The following is a 22,642-nucleotide window of genomic DNA, read 5'->3' on the forward strand; positions in this document are numbered from 1 at the left end:
AAATTGAGAATCAACAGATTAAGGTTTGGATCTAGTTATTTGCAGGGATCCTTCATGTCATGATCTTTTATATGATACTTATTCTTTATCATATAATATTGTGTAATCACATACGTTTAACATACATAAATGCTACTTAGTACTACGGTCTAGTAGTATTCCTCTTCACTTGTAAGTGAAAGGTCTTAGGTTCGATTCTCGCCAAAGGTGAATCTGAACCATATTATTGCTAGCCCACTGTGAGACTAAGTTTGCCCCTTCTCCGTTAGTGTAGATAATATCGTTTGTTCAAAAAAAAAAAAAACATACATAAATAAATCTAAGATTAACAGCGGAGAAACAATAATAATTTGGGTACAGCATCAGTCGGGACTACTTAAATTGATCACTTAAACACAATTATATAAATCCGGTTATGTACACAACTTGAATGTGAAAGCGTGTACAATTAATGGCCAATCCCACATGTATTCCTTGATCAGTTTACAAAAAAAATTAATGATACAATAAGGCATACCGAAATTTGGTTGTGCTAGATATGAGATTGCTTGTGATAATGTAAATGCAAATTCAATTGTATTTGGCGACTCATGATACGATCTCATTCATATAGTATAAAGCACTGTTATTTTCTTTAATATTGAATCTGCAAAGAAAGCAATATATAATTAGAACAAATATAGATGGCAATAAAGGGTAAGTTACATATATCATCACTATAGAAGTTTGAGCAAGAAGCATAGCGGCAATGATCTCTCAAAAAGGGTTTTCTGCAGTCGTTGTCTCTTTATTCTCCTCAGTCGACATCAAGAGCATCATAAGGTATTGGAAATAAATTGGAAATAAAGTATAAGAAGTACAGAGAACAAGAGAAACAAGATAAATTGGGAGGAGAAAATTGGTGTGTTCATGCCTTCTTATTAGATTACCTATTTATAGGTTTAGGATTTAAATAAAAAATGTCTCAACTATTTACATATTACATGTTGACTCAGAATGCGAACAGCCATATAATAAATATTATTTATAACATGAACTTCTTTTATTTCTTTGTCTTTTCAAAAATCCAAGTTTTCAAATTCCTTTGTTTTTTTAATTCTTGTATTGCATGGAAAACTTTGATAAGCATGATATTTAATGATAACCATTGTGTGAATGCAATTATGCAGGTTGATATCATGACATGCAAGGTGGCCCTAATTCATCCATGATGCGCAAGACAAATATAAGGGGTCTGGATCCTGCCTCCAGTGAGCAAATCATTCATCATAGCAACCATAGCAGTTCTACTAATTGTGAATTTTGAAGCATTCGTGTGCTTTAATTGATTAATAGGTTTTAATGTATTTGGTTTGGTCCTGCTCACCTCTGCAGGACAAGAAAAGCTCTGGATCGACCTCTTCTGGATCAAAATCTGTATCAGATGGCCAGAAACCTAAAGTAAGTAATGAATGAGGTATATATGGAGCAAATCGTCTTTGATTGAACTTTGAAGTCTGAATTTATCTTCTAGTTTTCTTATTTTCCATTAATGGAATTTCTGGTACGTACAGCAAAAAACTAAAGTACAAGGATTAGGGATATGAGAGATTACTCAAAAAATTTCTCTAACGATGCGGAGCGTCCAGCTCCTGCCAAGGATTGCACCCCGAAAAATGTCTCTTCCAAATTCTGGTGTGTTGATATACTGCATCTGATCTGGCTGTTGAGTATTTTTATATGCCGCTAACTCTCCTTTGTTCATTGAAGATCTTATAAAGGTTTTTTTTATGATGTTGAAGGGGTGAGATCAAATCATATTTCGATGAAAAGCAAACAGCCATTGGAAAGTAATGGTAGGAAAGCACCAACTATGAAAGAATAGATGCATCCTGAAGTTGGGTCCATTAAGTTAATTTCTGCCTGCAGAAGAATTGATTCAAAATCAATTGAAGATGTCTGCCTCAACTACTGAGAGGCAGACTTCTGCATCTGGTGCGAAGAATTCCATGTCTGGTTTGCACAAACCACTCCCTCCAAAGTTGCAGTCATCTGTTTCAAAGCAGCACCTGACACAGAACCGGCCCTAAGGGTAGCCCAAGTAGGCACCCGCCTAGGCCCCCACTTCGGAGAGTCACCAAAAAAAAATTTATATTCTGTAATTAACATATAAATACAAAAAAAAAAAAAGAAATATCATAATTCATTTGTTAGTGTAGTGGAAATGTTTGGCGTTGTTAAATTTATTATACTCGTCAATCAAGTTTTATTGTTCTTTACTCTCAATCTTAGACTCTTGACTACAAACATTTAATATATTTGCGTCTAATAATATGATCCGTGTAATGTTTAAGTAATGTTTGTATATTTATCTTCTTTTGACATTAATTTTTAATGATATTTAATATGAAAATATAATTTTTTATGTATTTAGCGAATTCTTTTTTATACAAATCAATATACAAAGAATTGAAGATCAGAGAACTTTAGGGCCCCCACTTCGAAGGCTCGCCTAAGGCCCCCAAATTCTCAGGGCCGGCCCTGACCTGACAATGGCCCTTTACCACTGTTGTGGAAAGATGTTGAACTCTTGCATGGCGTAAATTCAAACCCCGTCAGTAGTTAATATAACAAAATCTATCGTTTACCAAAAAATTGTGGATTTTAGCAGATAAGCATGCAACAATTGCAAAAGCAAACCTCACCCTATACTATGTTGTATGATAATTGGCCCAAGAAAAAAAGGCGGTGTTTCGATGATGAGTATGACCATGAGGTCGGGAATGTTCGTGATGTGATAAGTGTTGGAGCAATATTAGAAAATATGAAAAATAACAATATAATTCTAATGATAATAATCATAAAGAAATTCACAACATCAATTATATATGAGATTAATATAATATCTAGAGAGAAAGTTAGAATAACTGACAAATTTGGAGATTGAGGCTTGCATAAATGCAATGTCCTAAAGATAGAATTTCGCCCTTACTCTTGTGCTTGTAGTTCGGTAGGCATCTATCTCCCAAGATTCAACAATCTATAATCCAAAGTTAAATCACTTCAATCTTCGGACTCTGGCGAACTTTATATATTCCGTACTCTTAAGACACGACTCAGAATTTGACTCACGAAGCATGAGAGAAACAAAGTGGGAAAACCTATTTCTCAAGAGTAAAATTAACTCTAATTCTCTATATTTAATACCAATGGTTTCATGGGTTTATATAGAATCCAATTTCTACTTATTAAAGAAATATAACTTTTCATCTATAAGTATACATCACTTATTAGGGGAATACACCTAAACAACATAACATTTCTAAGAAATTGGTTAACAATATTTTTCATTCAATTATTAAAATTATATATTACAATATTTCATATTATAATATATAATTTCCAACAATCCCCCACATGAATGAAAAATTTGGAAGAATTTGAGAGTACAGGCGGACAAGAGATGCATCGAGAGGTGTCTTTTAGACTTGAACCTACCCTAGTGAATACTTATCGGATTTACTTGGTGACGCAATGAATATAGAATCTTGAACTGTTCACCACAATAGTAAACCGAGACAATAAGCAACACACATTACTAATCCTAATATATTCCGGTTCATACGGTTGTGTTCATTTTGGTCCTAAACAAATCCTGGATTCATGAGAGCTTTAAAGAATTTAATCATACTCATAGAAGCGACTCACTTATATTCTCACATAGGTGATCACTGATTAAGAATAGTCTACTCTATTCCTCTTATTTATAAGATATCATTGTCATTAAATATAAATATACATCCTAAAACTTCTGCAGACAACACATTTCTTCCACCATAGGAATGAGGTATATAGTGTGTTAACTTCTTTGAATCAGGCCTAACCAGTTTACCTATTGAACTTAGATCATGGGATCTCCAATCAACTAAGTTAGGTTTCTGCTCGGTTGATTCATTAGTTATGTTGGCTTTAGCCTCATTCCCTCGATAATCAACTTACTCCCTAGTCTAACCTTTAATAATTGGATCTACCACTAGGTTGACTATCATTAATGGTGTGCACAATCCATCTTATGAAATTATATTTCATACGAGAGTAGTTGTTTGGCATTGTTTGAAATGTCAAGTCCTCAAATTTATATTAGGACTTAATTACTAAGTAATTTGCTAACAATAAGCACTTGGGTAAACTCCCCCACATTTAAGGTATTTGTAAGAAGATCTCTAACCTTGCCATGCCTTAAACAATTGCTCATTACAAGAGATGACATCTTAAATGTCGTTCAATTAGCAAACTACTTTTAACCAACCCCTACAATTCTTTCATAATTGTGGTTTCTTTTAATGCTATCATTAAATCAATCACATTTTCCACTTTAAGAAGTAAGGAACAACTAAGATATGCTCTATCTATCTTTTTAGGCCTTCATGCCTCACTAGAAATTATGAGAAAATCACTTATTGGCTTTTATCCTTTCCTTGCTATGACTAACATGCATGACCCAATGGCCATGGCCATCCATTCATATGCTTACTTAATAAGCATCATTATGTTGAACTCAAATCTGTGAAATGTTTTTCACATTTTTAGTGTGGTCTTGTCCTTTCTAAAAGACCCCCACACTTACATGATTATTTCTTTATATTAATATCACTCTAAGTGACACTCAATATCATCTTGGGCCTCTTGTAATATATAAATATATCACTTCGAAGAAAGCATATAAATGATTTTGCAACATTATTATCACTATATGATAATACATCCAGTCGGTATGTAGAAGTTTACATACCAACCCATGAACACATTTAAATATGTCAATGACCAGTTGGAAAGGTCATACCCTTTCACTATCAAAAGCAGCACTTTCAAATGGCATGCTTTTGCTTTGAATCTCACATGGCAGATTTCAATTTTCAATTCCACCACATCACAAAAACCATCCATTTGTTAAATAGTTGCATCTTTCTGCAACTTCACCGCCACATGGTTTTATATGACTCAAATATAATGGATATAAAACCGCAGGCATGAAAGGCTAGAAGCCGCGGTCTCACGGATTAACACCCAATGATCAATCCTAGTTATGCAACGGTTTGCATTCTCCTATGTATCAATATATGACTTTCCTGATGTAAGAGCAATCCTTTTAATAATGAATTTCTCATAAACTGATATTGCTTATTAGTTTGATTCAGTCCAAGAATCACTTAAGAAACCATGATCCAGTATGTTGGGATAGGACTATAATTTCTCATAATCCAAATCAGTTGAAAGGGATTCAGTAAGCCTCAGTTGCAATTCAAAGTCAGATATTTGTTGTCATGGCGGCTACAAAAATAGTCATGCCTTTCCAGCATATCGCCCTTCCGCCAAGTAATGCATATATAGAGATATATTTTCATATCATCTACAATCATACCAATTCCTATGGGCCTTGACACAAGGATACCAGTCCAATGACTGATCGTCAGTATATACGAATATATGTTTTTTCATGAACAGGTATGAGTTCCAGACTCTGCATGAACCAAGCTCATGAATAACCGTGCTGTTGGGAAGTTATCTACATGCTTTAAGTATAATTGAGTGGCTTATTCCATCTAGATATTGACACTAGTTGAATAAAAATTGCCCCATATATATAAAGTTGTAAAACTAATCACCGAAACATAATATAATTTAACATATATGCTATAAATTACCACAAAACAACCAACGTGCATGGTTCAGTGGTTCCTCAAACGGCCATTTCAAGCATAAAATTGTGTACAACTAGTATGCATATCATGGGTTTAAAGTATCTAATAATATACCGACACATACATATATCAATCATATATAAAACACACAAACCAATTGTGTGACTAGTGAGTATAAGCAGATGCAAGAAACAGCCCATCATATTTCAATAAACTGATTATATATATGAATATCCATCCGCATATCATCATGATTTCTCACTTTTCTTTCTCTGTATTCAAAACCAGCGACAATTCTCTCCATATTAGAGAAGTGTTTCTTTCCTCCAAATGATGGCAAATGATGGCTAGACTTATTATTGAACATATTATGATGTAAGTTTTTCTACATTTTGAGATTAATTTCTCACATCCATATCTTCTAATTGTTCCATAGAAATTTCTATCTTTAGATTGTTGGAGCAATATTAGAAAATATGAAAAATAACAATATAATTCCAATGATAATAATCATAAAGAAATTCACAATATCAATTATATATGAGATTAATATAAACAGCTAGAGAGTTAGAATAACTGACAAATTTAGAAATTGAGGCTTGCATAAATGCAATGTCCTAAAGATAGAATTTCGCCCCTACTCATGTGCTTGTAGTTCGGTAGGCGTCCATCTCCCAATATTCAACAATCTATAATCTGAAGTTAAAGCACTTCAATCTTCGGACTCTGGCAAACTTTATATATTCCATACTCTTAAGACACAATTCAGAATTTGACTCACGAAGCATGAGAGAAACAAAGTGGGGAAACCTGTTTCTCAAGAGTAAAATTAACTCTAATTCTCTATATTTAATACCAATGGTTTCATGGGTTTATATAGAATCCAATTTCTACTTATTAAAGAGATGTAACTTTTCATTTATAAGTATACATCACTTATTAGGGGAATACACCTAAACAACATAACCTTTCTAAGAAATTGGTTAGCAATATTTTTCATTCAATTATTAAAATTACGTATTTCAATATTTCATATTATAATATATAATTTCCAACAATAAGAAAAATGTTTCGGTAAGCTCTATTCTCACCAAACATTTATGTCCATATTTCATTATGCTATGTGGTGAACATTTAAATATATTTGCGTTGGTTAGGAAGTTGTTATTTTTCACATACTCCTGATGATCAATTTCAAATTTCTGCAGTTATAATCTAGATAGATTTGCTGGTGATGCTGAAGACGACAGCGACATGAAGTAAGAAGCGTGTTGTAACACCCTTTAATTTGCAGGAATTAGTCACGTCAACAATTTTCGATGGTTATACATGGTATCCAAATTACAATCGAATTTTTTTTTTCCCCTTCATAAATACGTATGACATGACTGAATATTATTTTGACCTTGTAGCGCACTAATTGCGAGAAGAGAGGATGAAGAGCAAGCTAGGTTGATGGAAGCAGAAGAAGGGAACGGATGGCCAGGTTGAGAAAGCAAAAGAAGCGTTAGCTGGTTCGTTAGAGAGGGAGTGACCAGAGGGAATAAATTTTGCTTCACTTTGATTAGTTCTTTGGTCGCACACACCAATGAAGTGGCACCGGTTTCTCTCTTACTAAAGTGTAGTTTTTGGATAAATTACCTCGCTAATCAAGTATCTATTGTGGTGTCGAACAATTTAATTTAGGTTTTGTTTTGTTTTATCACAAAATAGGATTTGGCTACAATATTTACATGTATTTGATATAATTATTAAGTGATTGTATTAAATACATATGTTTAATTGTATGAATTATATTTGACTGTCAGATGATAATTGCATTAAAAACATTCAAGTATTGTAGTCAATCCTCACAAAAGGTCTCTCAAATTGTCAATTAGTACTACGGTCTAGTAGTATTTCTCTTCACATAAAAATGAGAGGTCTTAAATTTGAATCCAAAAAATGGCAAGTTCACAACTATTTATTCATCACCCCCTTAAATGTAAATATCGTTGGAATTGTCCCCTCCGCATTTTAGTGCTCAATTTCGATATCAATTATCATTGTCTTTGAACTTTACTACTGCAATTCATTGTCGTTCTTCCATTTGATTTCTCAAAAAAACTGTATATGGCACGGGGATAACAAGTTTAGTTAAATGGTGCCACATAGATAAATGATTTAGAGTGGTGATTTAAAATCAATAAAAAAAACAAGATCATAGATCGGCTCCAAGCCACCCAATCCATACGACCTGCTCACTTGCTCAATTAACACGTGCGCCCCAGCAATCTAAAACAGTGTTTGAAATTTCTCCGATACTAGTCGATATTTCTGAACAATAAAGAAAGATATAGAAACTCTTAAATCAGAAAAAGGATATTTCAAGATAGACTTCACCTCATATTGAAGAAACTCTTAAATTTCGACTAAAATCAACAGATTTTGTCGATATTACCGACATGTTCCTTAAATATCGACAAACAGCCATATGACATTTCCTACAGTTTCATTTTTAAATTTTCATGTTTTTTAGTAAACTTCTATCATTTTCATCGAAAACAACCAATATCGATATCGAATGTCAAATTAATATTTTTACAAATTTGCATATCAATATTTCGGCCGATATCTATAATTTAAGCATTGGCTATAAGAAGTATCAGACTAGGACCTTGGGCCCATTTGTCGTTCCCGCCCAGTTGCACCTTGCATACCCAGGTCGAGAAAACTAGGGGCAGTCATGCTGCACCATTACGTACGAAGAGGAAGGAGGAAGAAGAAAAGAATTTCATACCTAAGATTTCTCTGTGAATTCTCTATAGGAAAGCCTGAATTTGAAGTAAGAAATTTGTGAGAATCCAAGCAAAAGTTGTCGCCTATTTATACTAAATCGTTGTGGGGAAATAAAAGGAAACTTTTTCTTTCATGGCTTGAAGACCTACCTTGTGTTGGAAAAAAAAAAAGTCCTATTCAATTACGAAATACTTCTCATTTTGTTTTTTAGAACAAATGATATTATCTACATTAAGGGGTGGGGGAGTGAGTTAAGCCTCACAATGAGCTAGCTATGATGTGGTTCAAATTCGCCTTTGGTGAGAATCAAACCTAAGACATCTCACTTGCAAGTGAAGACAAATACCACTAGACCATAGTACTAAGTGACCCTTTTGTTTCCTACTTCAACACAAACAAATGCGGCAGCATTTGTGGAGATACAAATTAACCACATCGAATAGGAGAATGACACATGGACAATATGCTAAATATGCTGGTTTTACTCTTCATGTCGTGAGTAGACCACAATTTATTTAAAAGGGAGAAGACGTAGTCTATCCTAAGGTAATGGGCCACCAATAGACCATGAACTCTCTAGGCCACCCATGATACGAGTCATGGGCTCTCTGGGTCACCCATGATATATATTACGTGTAAAGAGGGCCGCCCATAATAGGTTTTGTCGTTGGGCCATACCCGGTCCAATGGCGACAAGACACCGACTCTCCAGAGTCTTCCCTTGAGTGTCCAGCTCAACTGCACTTTTACCAACGGGGACCTTCAAGACTACTAGCTGGTTGCCAAAATTGGCTTGCATCATCAAAGATTACCTAGCATAATCTACAACCTTCCCTCCCAACTGCCTACTAGGGTTTAGTCTCTATAAACAGCCAGATGAAACAATAATCATCACTTACTACTCAAAACTCTCTCAATTTCTCTTTTTACTCTATTATTTTTCTGACTTAGACATCGTAGACCCTTTTGGCAGACACCGTCCCTTTTTTCAGGTGTTTATCAATTAGGTAATAGAGTGTCAGTACCAAAATATGAATAAAGCTTTTCTAATCCAATGCATAGGAGATTTTGTGTGTGTGTGTGTGTGTGTGTTTGGGGTTGTGTGTGTGGGATGTTCTCGAAGAGATATGCTCTAATTTTGAAGATAGCTTTTATCCTATAGTGATATACACAAACAAATACATTACATACTACTAAAAACACAGTAGGGATTGTGTGGAAAGCCAAATTCATGCATACGCAATAGATCAAATTACTCATTTCAATGAATAAATGGGTTTGTCATCTTAGCCTAGAAACCTTGTACAAGGAGAGAAACGGATGAGAAAGGCCTGCATTTCTGACAAATATGGCACCATTTGCTTGCAAGTTGGCTTTTGGGGTAGAGACAATCACAATCCACTTTTAGAAAGAAGAAAAAATGAGACGTGTGGGATCAAATTAATTCATCACGAGAAGAAGCTTGCTAGCTAGTACCTACCATACCATACCATACCATTTTTTTTAATAGAAAGGATGCAACATGCTGCCTCTTATGCTTGGCCATGTGAAATCGTTCATTCCAACTCAAACTTTCTCTGCCTTTAATTATATGGAATTGAGATTTTCTCCAGATTTATGTGTTTGTAGCCTCCAGATTATATGTTCAGAGTCTCTGAAACTCTGGATTCGGAGTTTCTGGATCTTTGTGTTTGGAGCTCACAAACCGAGAGATGTGGACTACTCAATTTCAATCCTTTGGCTTCCATTAGCTCATCCTTGTGACCCACCTCACACAAACAAAGAGTTCAAATCTATATCTCTCTATCTTCAACTACTTGGATCTTCGAGTCCTTTGGCTCTGGATACAGAGAACCAAAGAGGATCTCAATTAAATTATATGATCCTAGTTGATGTCTTTTTTTCCTCTAGAACATGATACGATATGGTTTTCATAATGCACATACAATGTCACAACAATAGTGGAGTTATCACCAAGGTGCTAACTGTTAGAGAACAGAGTCCCATATTAGAAATATAAATAAAGACACATTATGCAACTTGTATATGAATATTCTAGCCTTAATATCACCGATTATTTTTGTGATAAAACTTCACACTTAGCGTTAGGTTGTCAAGAAAAGACAATATTAATGATATAAGTGGAGAATCATGATGAGCCTGAGGTCTAAAAGTTTATCACGAACACATTCATATTACATATATATTAACTCATAATAAAATTATTTTCATCAATAATGTGAATTGAATTTGAGATATCTCTCCCTAAGTGTAAACAAATATCATGATACCAAAACTAGTTGATATCATCTATTTTATTGAGTAATCAAAACAGTTGGAAAAATCCAAGGATGGCAATTGTCCATGCATGCTGCGTTATGTTTCTTTCTTTTTCTTTGGCTTTTTGGTTCTACGTACATAATTGCTGACACAAATGGATGAAATTAGTTCTCGGAAAGTTTCAAAATCAATTATATGTTATCCAGCTCACTGATTGGTCAATAGATGAATCGGTCAAAACTTGACTCACGTCCATGGTAATAAGACGCGCCAATAAAAGTTGAATTGGTCGGAAGGTATTAACCCAGTTTTTGCGTCATATTTTTATAGGGTAATGATATACATAAATTTATTTTTATTTCTAATACATTTCTTTTAATTTTTGGTCATCTAGATTGAATGAATTATAGAAGATTAATAACAAAAAATTAATAAAAATGTGTAAAAGGTAAAAATAAGTGTGTGAATAGCGCTATCATTTAAAAAATAGGATGGAAGGAAACCATAAAAAGGGATCATTTTGGGGAGCTTCATAGAAGACGTGTCAATGAAAACTAGCATTCAACATTGGTCTATGTTATAGCTCAACGTCAGTGTTGTTATCACTTAATGGTAGTAGCGTTATTATATAAATTTGGTGGCCTAACAGATATTTATTTTACAAACATTAAGTAGTTATTCGAAATGTTTTCAAAGCCTTTGACTAATTTAAAATCACTGTTAAAGATTTGGTGCTTATTAGTACTTAACCCTAATAACTAATACAAACTTCAAAGAGTATACTACGGATAAAATTCGGGAGGTCCTCCAATTAAAGGGACTTCAACGTAATAGACAAGCCCAGCTTGGCCAGAATAATGGTGGATTTGTGGGCATGAAAAGGCTTGCAAAGCCGAAGAAACTTTATTGTTGATAACTAGAAATTCATTCGCTTCACGAACTAGCAATTAAGAGATTCTATGCAAGACCAGGATTTGGTAGTAAAATTTTGTTGTCTTCGGATTTGACAAAATTGTACATACAAAATAAATTAACACATTTGGTTACAACTAAAGCCACGCGCCCAATAAAACAAATTAAACACTTTTGTTTACAGCCAAAGCCAAGCGCCCAATGAGAGGGGGTTTGGCTAATAAACCTCCGATCCTAGTGTAGTTTCTCTGGGAAGAGAGGGAGATTTAGGTTGGATTGCAAAGAATCAACTTACTTGAGAAGTGTGTAGAATGAAGTATTTATAGAGTATAGGGCATGTCAAATGTGTATGGTTTCTTTCCTAATAATTGTTGTACTTCACAAGTCACATTAATTTGTTGACCACAACATCTTAGGCCCCTAACTACAAGAGCGTTGTAAATATTAGGCATCTTGTCCGATGGAAAAGCTACCATGTCATGTGTCAGCGTCTGATTGGCCAAAGGGTGTTATTCATTAGTTGCAGTAGAAAAGTATCTTTAAGATGTTGAAATATCTTCAAAAGATGCTTGAGAATAATCCTTTGAGATATTATCAAATAAATAATAATATCTAAGAATTATCTTTAGAGAATCCTTAATTGAAATTTGATTGTGCATTCTTGAATAAAGGAATATGTGTTCATTTAGGAAAGCTTAAAGGTAGGAATTAGTTATTGATCTACCTTTAATTCCCTTACCTTATTTCCTTGACATGGCAAGTGGAGCTTAGAGAAATTTCTTGGTGGTTGAACTGCAACAGATATGGACCTTACCAATTTAATGAGGTTATTCTTGTCAATAGCTAATAAAAATCCACATATCAGCTCTAGAACTTTATGAATTATTTTTGGGTCCACACCAGCAACATAGCTAATTGAAGAATGCACCCTTTGGGTACAACCAATCCCAACTTCACAAAGCAACTACGAAATAAATAACTAATGTCTATACCAACAGAGATTCAACGTTCAACCCTATCAAATAACAACTATAAATAACGGATCATACATAGGATGAACCAATAACACACATACATAAAATTAAAACGCTCATTTGGAGTGACTTATACGAACCTCACCAGAGAGGCACTTATTGACAGAAATACAAACCCAACAACACAAGTACAAAATATTAAAAGAAACAAACTACGACGCATATAAATACTCTGTAAGATCCATCCAACGATGCCTTTCACATCAACTCGAATCGAATCAGCCTAGATCGGGATCAACATATAAATCAGGACCACCCTTAGTTTTATTATTGTGCATAGGTTGAGCCAAGGTGTACAACATTCCCAACACAATATGCGACTTGGATACCAATTACTCAAGACAAGAGATCTTCGTTTGGTTGCTAAACCCGAAGTATAAGAAACGTCGATCGACCGAAAAAACACCGGGAGGATGTAGATCTCGTAGAGATGAAAGAGATAGTAGAGATCCGGTCATGAAAGAAAAGAGGTGGAAGGAAAGGTTGAGTGGCTAGGAAGAAGGGGAGAAGGGTGCCACTGAATCGACAAATAGCAGTGAGTGTTAAATGTTTTTCCTACATTGTTTAAACCTTGGATTTTTTTTTTCAATTTAGTTTTATATATTACCCCCTCCAAATAAAATTTTAGCTCAACCACTATTAGTCGTGATAACGAGATATATCTTCAAGGATCTACTTTGTGGAGCAAAAAATAATCCTAAAAATTTAGAAGTTGACACGTGGACTTTAGCTAAAAAAAAAAACAAGACTTGTCTCATTAAATGGGACGGCACATTTATATTCTCACACACAACTTAGCATTCCTGGAAGTGCAGGCATTGGACTATGACTGCTCAAGGCTCTGCTCGTGGCGTGGAAAAGTCAAAGATATTAAATATAGGATTAATTACTAAATCATATCTTAAGTACATTCTCACTTGAACACTAACTCTATCAAGTAAGGAATCCCTATCGCAATCAATTAGAGATTCTCACCATTATTCCAAGATATTATCTCCTAATTAATATCTTGAAAGTCTTTTTTCTTTGCGCATCTTACCAATGGCACAACTTGGTTAATAAGAGACCGCCGTGTGTAAGTCAAAACCCTACACCATGGCCGGCCACTACCTCCAATTAATACCCTCATCACCTCCAAATTTTGGTAAGCTGCTACGCAGACAAGTCCTAAACACTCACTCATTTCAGAGAAATTAAGTTGGGCATCGTGAAGCTTTGGTCTTTGATCAAATGTATTGAATGTTTTGTAAGTACAAATTCGTCAAGACTGAAGACGGCATATTTTTGCTATCACACATTTGTTTTTATATGGGCTAATGTGTAAGCCACATGTGTACCATATTGACAAAAGACAACTCATTAATTTAATAGAGACTTAGATGTTCAAAGACATGAAAGATGTAAAATAGTACAATTCCAAAACTTCAGGGTGCAAGGAGGAAAAATTAAAACATCATTACCTGTGTTTGAAAATAACTCCAAACATAAAAGGAATGTAGTTAACTTTCTTAATACTATTAAGATAGAGAGAGCTACCTAGTATTATGATCTAATAATATTTCTCTTTATAAGTGAGATATCTTATGTTCGATTATCGTCAAAGGCAAATTTGAACAACATTATTGCTAGCTCATTGTAAAGCTTAACTCAGTCTCACATGACATTAGTGTAGATAATATTGTTTGTTAAAAGAAAAAGATAGAGAGAGATTGAGATTTGAGAACACAATTACTTTCTTTTGGTCTGGACACTTATCTTGAAAGAAAAAAAAAAAAAAAAGAAAAGGATATTAACTTTTTTAACATACTCTTTTTTCTGCTAAACAATTTTTAAAAGGGAGTTTTAACTAAAAACACGTTGTACTGTTCACTTTAAAGAAAAACTACATTTTTACACTAAAAAATCAATCATGGTACTATTCCCTTTACCCTTTATTTTGTTCTTATCATTAAAACTCAAAGTTTTTAAGCTATTTTCATTAGTTTTCCTTTTTTAAAATACCAACGAAAAAATAGAATAATAGTGGAATATTAACGTTCCATTTTTCATTGCAGACATTGGCGTACGCACGTTGATAGTGGAACGTTAGATATGTTTTTACTAACTCAAGCATGAGCATGGCACACCATCTAATGCACTCTGTTGATTCATAAAATTGAGTTGATCTTAAATTAACTAAATCCGACTGTAAATCACACATACGTATTATAACACAACGATATGGTCGTGGTTCGCCTCAAGTTGAGGCTATATCCACATTGGAGTAAACCACAATATATTGTTATGTTCTTATGCGTATGAGTGATTTACGATCGAATTTAGTTGGTGCAAGATCGATCCGATTTTATGCATCAACAAACTCCAATTTCCAAAGTTGAATTTTTCATCTAGCCAAATTTGTAAAATTAAATAAAAGAAAAACATGACTATAATAAATTTGTAAAACTAAATAAATCATAGTTGAAATACATCCACATAAGGAAAGTATCTAGCCAAATTCAAAAAAGAAAAAGCAATTGTTCATATATGGCACCCGTGGTTGGCATGCCTGATAGATACATATCCACAAATATAAATTTCCATGTGCCTTTTCCCAATTGGTTCAATCCCATAAAATATAATTTCTTTTCTATAAATTAGTCTCACAAATAATTTGGAGAAATGATAACCACACATTTTTATTTTCTCTATACATATATATGTTTAATCTTATATTTTTTTGTGTATTTATCGTCTATTAGCGAGGTTATTGGTTATTATTTGATGTGATTACCATGGTGTAAAATAAACGCTAGGCCCATAGCAATTCATTTTTTCTTCACCCACCCTCACAACTTGAACTTAACCTCAAGTGCTTTGTTTTACATTACCTCATGATAACTTTGAAATACTTAGTTTAAAAAATATTAGAATGAAAAAACTCATAATTATTATTATTATTATTTTGTAATTTAACAACAAGAAGAGCTATATCTATATATTTTAGGCAAACGATAAGATAATTTACATTAAATTCATATAAACTACGGAGAGGTCACTACCAAAAAACTATGTTTTTCAAGCTTTTAAATTTGATTTACATTACCCTCATGATACCTTTGAAATACTTAAGTAGTTTAAAAAATATTTGAAAAAACCCATAATTACCTTCTTTTTTTTTTCTTTTTTTTTTTTTTGTAATTTAACAACAAGAGGAGCTACATCTACATTTTTTGGGCAAACAATAAGATAATTTACACTAAATTTATTTGAACTATGGGGAGAGGGAATTGAAGGGAATTGAACACAAGAACTTAGATGAAAGAGCAATTACTCTTAACCAACTGAACTACAATCCACTTGTGTTATGTCTATAATTTGAGATTATAAACCATAAATATATATGTATATATTTATAGGCTTCATGATGTTTTCGTATAAAGAGAATAACAAGAAATGTTCGATGATTAATAAACTCATTACCAATTTACACTGAGGATCACACTAGGAAGTGTAAGACTATGCTTTGAGTCATTCAAACAATGTGAGTCAAACTCAAATTCCATTTGGGAAGAAATAAAAAACAAAAATAACACAAGTGAAAGAAATTAATCAAGATAAATGATAACTACATAGAATTTTTCTCCCTCCACACACTGCTCTTTAATTCAAGTCATCAAATTGCATAAATCAAACACAAATAACAAAAATAATTAAACAAAAAGATATAAATTAGAAAGAAAAAAAAAGGTTTGATTATCATTTTCATTAATCAAAATGGGACCAAAAATAGAAAATATTATTCGGTTACTCAAAAAAGTACAATGTTTGGCTACTCAAGGACGACTGGATGATTAGGAACTCTTACTCAAAACTCTTCATGTTCGAATCACAGAGTTTTGCGTTTATGATTATAACCTGTTCATATTATAAATCATTATGTAAATATCATCTCTACAAAAGATGAATTAAAACTATTGTTTAGTCAATCTATTGTAGCAAATATATAGATGGTTCATAATGTTTTTATTAATTTCGTTCATCTATTTTTATACAGTTCAACAACTAAACGACCTTAGTTTTAGTTGATTTTTTGCAGAAGTTATACTTATAGAGTGATTTATAATGTGAACGGTTATGATCATATGCACAAAGTTTTGTGAATCGGCAATATATAATTTTGAGGAGGAACTCCAAATCAATTTTCGGCAGGGTGAAATTCTTCATAGCCTCCCCGTACCGAAATGGTAGATAACTGTAACTTGTCATCCGTTGTCACTTTTTTTTTTTTTTTTTTTTTTTAAAGAAAAGAAGTTTTATTTAAAAAAAAAGAAGAAGAAACCCTAGATATTGTTATTATATATTTAAACTAAAATAAAATAAATAATTGAGGAAGAAAAATGGAAAAAGAAAAGGAAAGGAAAAAGGGAGAAGAGAGAGTTTAGAGAGAGAGAGAGAGAGAGAGAGAGAAAGAGAGGGAGAGAGGTGTTAGGGACTTGGGAGTCTACAGTCACCTCCTTTATCTCAGCCTAACAACGCTCTGCACTTGCCATTTCGCTTCTCAAATCCCCATTTCTTCTAATTCTCAATTTCGCATTCTCCCCTTTTCATTTCTCTCTCTCTCTTCATCCCTTTTTTCCCATTTATTCAAAATTCTCATCTCTCTCTCCTCTCTCTCTTCTGTGTATTGGGGAACTCTGTGGGTGTGGGTGTGTTGGTGTGTGTATATATCTGTGTTCGGATCTCCGTCTCAGTCCGCAGATGTGTTGCACTGTCTACGCTCGAATCGTCTCTCTCCTATTTCAAAAACTGCGGTTAGATTCCTATTCGCCTCAATCTCTGCTTTCGTTTTCTTCAGCTAGGGTTTACATTTTTCCGGATCTGTAAGTTTGCAAACTCACAATTCGACTCGATGCAATTCGCATTTGGGTAGACGCCGGAGCTCTCAGAATTGCGATTCGAGAATGAATTATGTTTTCATTTCTTCAATTTCTCGCTTTTCCGAGCTGATTTCGTCTGAATTCTGACCTTTTCGTCGATTCCAGGTTTTCCTTTGTCACGATTTTCTCAGCTCTTAGTTCCTTCCGTCCCTAGGTTTGAGCTTCCGATTTCGGTTTCGTTTTCAATTTTTCGTTTCCGGTTCGGCGGATTTTCAATTGCGCGCAAAAGGACGTGTCTTTGGCTTTGGGTCGATTCCGCAGCTTCAATTGTTGGATAAATTTGCATCTGGCTTCATCTTCCCTCTGATTCAGGTATGTAAATTTACGGGTTTTTGATGTGATTGGGTTTGTGTATAAATTTCAATTAATTCAGCTGAGGGTTTCAATATTTATCATCCATATTGTAATTAATGTGGTTGCCATATATAGACTTGGTTCTAATCAACAAAGTCAATTGTTTTTTGTTTTGTTAAGTGTGTGTTTAATCCCGATTTATTATGATTTGGATATGCGTTTGTCTCTGTATTAGTTTATTATACTATCCCACACTTTCCTTGTTTTTTTTTTTTTTTTTTTTTGGCTTCTGAATGGGGGTTTAAAGGATTTAATTCGACCTTTGAATATAACTCACTGCTTATCCTTTTGTGGGTTTTAAAGATCTGGATTTTATAACATATCATTAATTTGCATCTTAGTGTTGTTATCTACTCATCATTAGTGCTGAATAATGACTGCATGGATAAGTTATGATGCCATATTTACCCCCATATTGCCTCTCAGGACCTGCTTTTATGATTTTCCTTACTGTTTTCTTTCTGTTTACGGGTTCAATTATTTTTATTTTTTAATATTTGTGTCCTTTGGAGTATCGGGTGTCCTTTGTATTTATGACATGAGCAAATTTCTGTTTAAACCACTGGCTATTTGTTTGTTCTTTTTTTTTTTTTTTTTTTTTTGGGTTCTGCTAGAGTGAATATAAAACAAGTGGGTCGCAATTGGCGCAACGGTTGTGTTTATTGTCATTTTCTTTTATCTTTTTATTCCAGGTTGTCAGCCTGCTCTTTGCATGGTCTTGGCTCTTGGTAGGAGTTTTGATCACAAATCAAGAGATGAGTCGGACAACAAATGAGAGTGAAGATGGAGTGCTGTCCAAGGATCAGATTGATTCTCCGTTGATGGATGAGAGTAATGGAGGAAGTGGAAATGGTGGAATGGTTCTAAAGAAAGGGCCATGGACCTCGGCTGAAGATGCAATTTTGGTGGAGTATGTTAAGAAGCATGGGGAGGGAAACTGGAATGCCGTTCAGAAGCACTCAGGCCTGTTCCGTTGTGGCAAAAGCTGCCGGTTGCGATGGGCAAATCACCTAAGGCCGAACCTGAAGAAAGGGGCATTTACTTCTGAAGAAGAACGTCTCATTGTTGAACTCCATGCCAAGATGGGGAACAAATGGGCACGCATGGCTGCACACGTAAGTACATAGTTTATTTTTGTCTTTCTGTATATGGTTCGTACCAACCTATATTTCCTTGTATTGCCTCAAACTTAGTTTTATATGGTTCATTTTTTGGGATTTTTTTTCTTTCAAAGCTTTAGCTGCAACTTTTGATTTGGTGTTAGTGGCATGCATCTTTTGCATTAAACATTGATATATTCTCCAATTATTCCCTTATTTTCCTCCAAACTTCCTACTTACATTTCAATGTTGTCATTATATTTGTTCAGCTTCTAGAACACAATAAGAAACAAAATTAAAAGCCAGTAAAATCATAAAAAAATAACAGTAACAGTTCCCTAGTTTGATAGGATTCTAAATGACATTGATCTCAGTTCTCCACAACTTCTCAGATGGAAGTAACTTGGCTGTGGAATCTATCAAATTTTTTGTAGTCCATGTGGTATTCATATATATATGTATTTTACTACAGTTTGTTCTTGTTGTTTATGTTTAATATGTTTTGGGAATTTTAAGGAAACTATAAAATCTTGGTAGAATGCAGTAACAGAAATGTATAATCTGACATTATACTTTGCATCCCTGAAAGGGTAAAGTATATTTTCTTACCATAGGGTAAGAGAATGAAAATTAATATATGGCATTATTTTTAAGCTAAAAATTGGAGATCATTAAAGTGTATGTTAGGAAACTAATGTAACAAGATAAAAGCTCACTGTTGCACACAATGCATGTTGTAGCAGATGCACCATATTAACCTATGTCACCTAAATGTTCTTCAGACTGGTACTACGTTTTGCTATTTCTATTTTTTGGGTTCCTTGAATGGTTTTTTCTCACACTAGTTTCCAATTGAAGATGAAATAAATTATCAATTATTGTCAGCTTTATTAGAATCTTAATTTTCGTAGTATTCTTCTCAATGTATTTTCCTTTGTTTATTGGAAATGATTAACAGTCTTTTTTCCACTCCTTAGTTGCCTGGACGTACGGATAATGAGATAAAGAACTACTGGAATACTAGAATTAAGCGGCGCCAGAGGGCTGGCTTACCACTTTATCCGCCTGAGGTGTGTTTGCAAGCATTTCAGGAGAGTCAACAAGGCCAGTCAAGCGTTGGAAATAATGGTGCGGACAGAGAGCAGCATGATTCTATGCAAGCTAACAGTTTTGAGATACCTGATGTTGTATTTGACAGTTTAAAAGGAAACGGTTGTGTCTTACCTTATGTTCCTGACCTCCCTGATATCTCTCCTGGTGGCATGCTGATGAAAGGCCTTGGTTCTGCTCCATATTGTGGTTTTATGCCACCAACAATGCATCGCCAAAAGCGTCTTCGAGAATCAACAGCTTTATTCTCTACTTCTGGTGGTAGTTTCAACCAGTTTGATCAATTTCAAAGTGATACTTGTGATGAAGTTGCTCGAACGTTTGGGTTGCCTTTTCCTCATGATCCTGATCCTACCACCAGGAGTCCGCTGTCTTTTGGTGTAATTCAGGGTAGCCATTCCCTTTCAAATGGCAATTCTTCTGCTTCTAAGCCCACATCCGGGGCCGTGAAGCTGGAGCTCCCTTCACTCCAATATCCAGAAACTGATTTAGGTAGCTGGAGCACTTCTCCTCCGCCGCCCTTACTCGAATCAATTGATGCTTTTATCCAATCACCCCCACAGGTTGGTACATTTGAGCCAGATTGCACTTCACCACGTAACAGTGGCCTGCTAGATGCTTTACTCCATGAGGCAAAAGCTCTTAGTAGTGCAAAGAATCATTCATCTGAGAAGAGTTCAAATTCATCTAGTGTTACTCCTGGCGATGTGGCTATAGGTTCCAATTTGAACATTTGTGAGACAGAATGGGAAGAACGAGATCCGATTTCTCCACTGGGTCATTCTGCTACTTCGATGTTCAGTGAGTGTACACCTATTAGTGCCAGTGGAAGTTCATTAGATGAACCGCCACCTGCTGAGACCTTTACTGGTGAGTATCTTAATCTATGAGACCTGGAGACGAATGAGGTTGACAATAACATTGTAAATTGATTCTTAATTCATTTTTGATAGTCCCGTAGCAACATTTTTTGTGTTAGCAGTTTGATAAGTTCTGTATCTAAGTGCAGGATAAGTCCTGTCCTGCCTCTTATGACTTATGTTGCTTGACTGTTCTGCCAGGGTGCAATGTGAAATCAGAACCGGTAGACCAAGCTTGGGCACCAGATAAAGAAAAAGAAATGGGACCTCTGATGGATTATACTCGTCCTGATGCTATACTTGCTTCAGAATGGTTTGGTAACGGCATGCATGAAAGTATTGCATCGCTGTTGGGTGATGATTTGGCAGCGGAATGCAAGCACCTGGCTTCTGGCAGCCCTACATCAGATCAAGGTTTGGGTTTTAGTTCATGTCCGTGGAACACCATGCCTCCCGTCTGTCAAATGTCTGCTCAGCATCCTTAAGAAACCGCTCCATCAATTGTATGAATCTGAAACTTTTGTCACCTAATTCATGCTGATGATTTGTTAAATGTAGGGGGAAGTGAGTCCTGTTCTGAGAAAAGGTCACTTGCGATCGAGACATGTGGGGTCTGTTGTTATGCACGAGTCATGGTTGTGTTTTCGTTTGTGGTTTTCATTCGGTTTCTTTTCAAACAGTGCAATGCAATGCATGTATGCCTAAACAGAACCATATGTGGTGTACCATTTGCTTGCAGGGTTTTGCTATGATTGTAGAATAACTATGCATTTTCGAACATGGAACCGTTCTCATACTATGGAACCTGCCTAGTTGGTTTCAATTTGTTTACCGTTAAAATTGGTCTACATTGTCTATGCCCTTCTTCCTTCTCTCTGTCTTTTCTTTTTTCCCTCTGATTAATAATGTGGGAAACACACGATCAAATGTATTCATATGGCAGAGGTACACCGTCACCGCAGCCCGTGCTGTGTCACACCATAATGGCATTGTATCATTGTACAATTAGTACAATGGTAGTGCATTCGTGCTATAAAAGTTTCTATCCGCAAGGGTTGGGGTACTTTACAACATATTTAATTACAATTCCTTTGCCTAATAGAAGGTTGTCGTTGTACTCTCTAGTACTTAGAAGTAGTGAACAATACTTGTTTACTCAAAGATGAGTAGGAATTCTTACTCAAAATTCTTAGTATTTAATCACAGAGTTTTATGCTTTTAATCAAAATCGTTCATACTATGAATCACACTGTAATTATCATCTTTGCAAAAAATAAATTAAACCTAAGGTCGTTTAGTTAATATATTGTAGCAAATACATTTACGGTTCGTAATGCTTTTACCAATTCTGTTCATTTGTTTTTAAACAGTTTGATGACTTAACAACCTTAGTTTTAATTGATTTTTTGCAGATGCAATATTTATAGGCTGATTTATAATATAAAGGGTTTTGATTATAAACACAAAGTTTTGTAAATTAACAATGAATAATTTTGAGAAATTTGAAGTAGGAGTTCCTACTTATCTTTGAGTAGTCAAATATTGTTTCTCAGAATGATGCTTTCATAATAAAAGAACGTCTCCTTTCAAGCGTCCTTTTCGTCAAAATCGAGT

The 22,642-nt window shown here is 34.5% G+C and overlaps 1 protein-coding gene and 1 pseudogene across 1 annotated transcript; both read left to right on the forward strand.

Annotated features, from left to right (window-relative positions):
• Positions 1-7,204, forward strand: part of LOC103946168 — a 41,500-nt pseudogene extending 34,296 nt beyond the window's left edge.
• A 9,956-nt stretch (positions 7,205-17,160) lies between these two features.
• On the forward strand, positions 17,161-21,896 carry LOC103946169 (transcription factor GAMYB). Its single transcript, XM_009356817.3, has 5 exons — positions 17,161-17,478; positions 17,710-17,916; positions 18,651-19,073; positions 20,036-21,038; positions 21,230-21,896. Exons 3-5 carry the CDS (start codon positions 18,714-18,716, stop codon positions 21,511-21,513), a joined length of 1,647 nt encoding a protein of 548 aa, XP_009355092.2. The 5' UTR covers positions 17,161-17,478; positions 17,710-17,916; positions 18,651-18,713; the 3' UTR covers positions 21,514-21,896.
• Positions 21,897-22,642: the final 746 nt, after the last annotated feature.

Source organism: the organism of the source record quoted next, unplaced genomic scaffold, assembly GCF_019419815.1.
Source record: "Pyrus x bretschneideri cultivar Hongxiangsu unplaced genomic scaffold, Pyrus_bretschneideri_v1 Contig62, whole genome shotgun sequence".
In the NCBI taxonomy this organism is placed as follows: Eukaryota; Viridiplantae; Streptophyta; class Magnoliopsida; order Rosales; family Rosaceae; genus Pyrus; species Pyrus x bretschneideri.

Bases quoted from the DNA above. Each gene is read 5' to 3' on its own strand.
- LOC103946169 (XM_009356817.3), top strand. From the start codon at position 18,714: ATGAGTCGGACAACAAATGAGAGTGAAGATGGAGTGCTGTCCAAGGAT. The intron at 19,074-20,035 runs GTAAGTACATAG...TCCACTCCTTAG, and splicing joins GGGCACGCATGGCTGCACAC to TTGCCTGGACGTACGGATAA. The intron at 21,039-21,229 runs GTGAGTATCTTA...CTGTTCTGCCAG, and splicing joins ACCTGCTGAGACCTTTACTG to GGTGCAATGTGAAATCAGAA.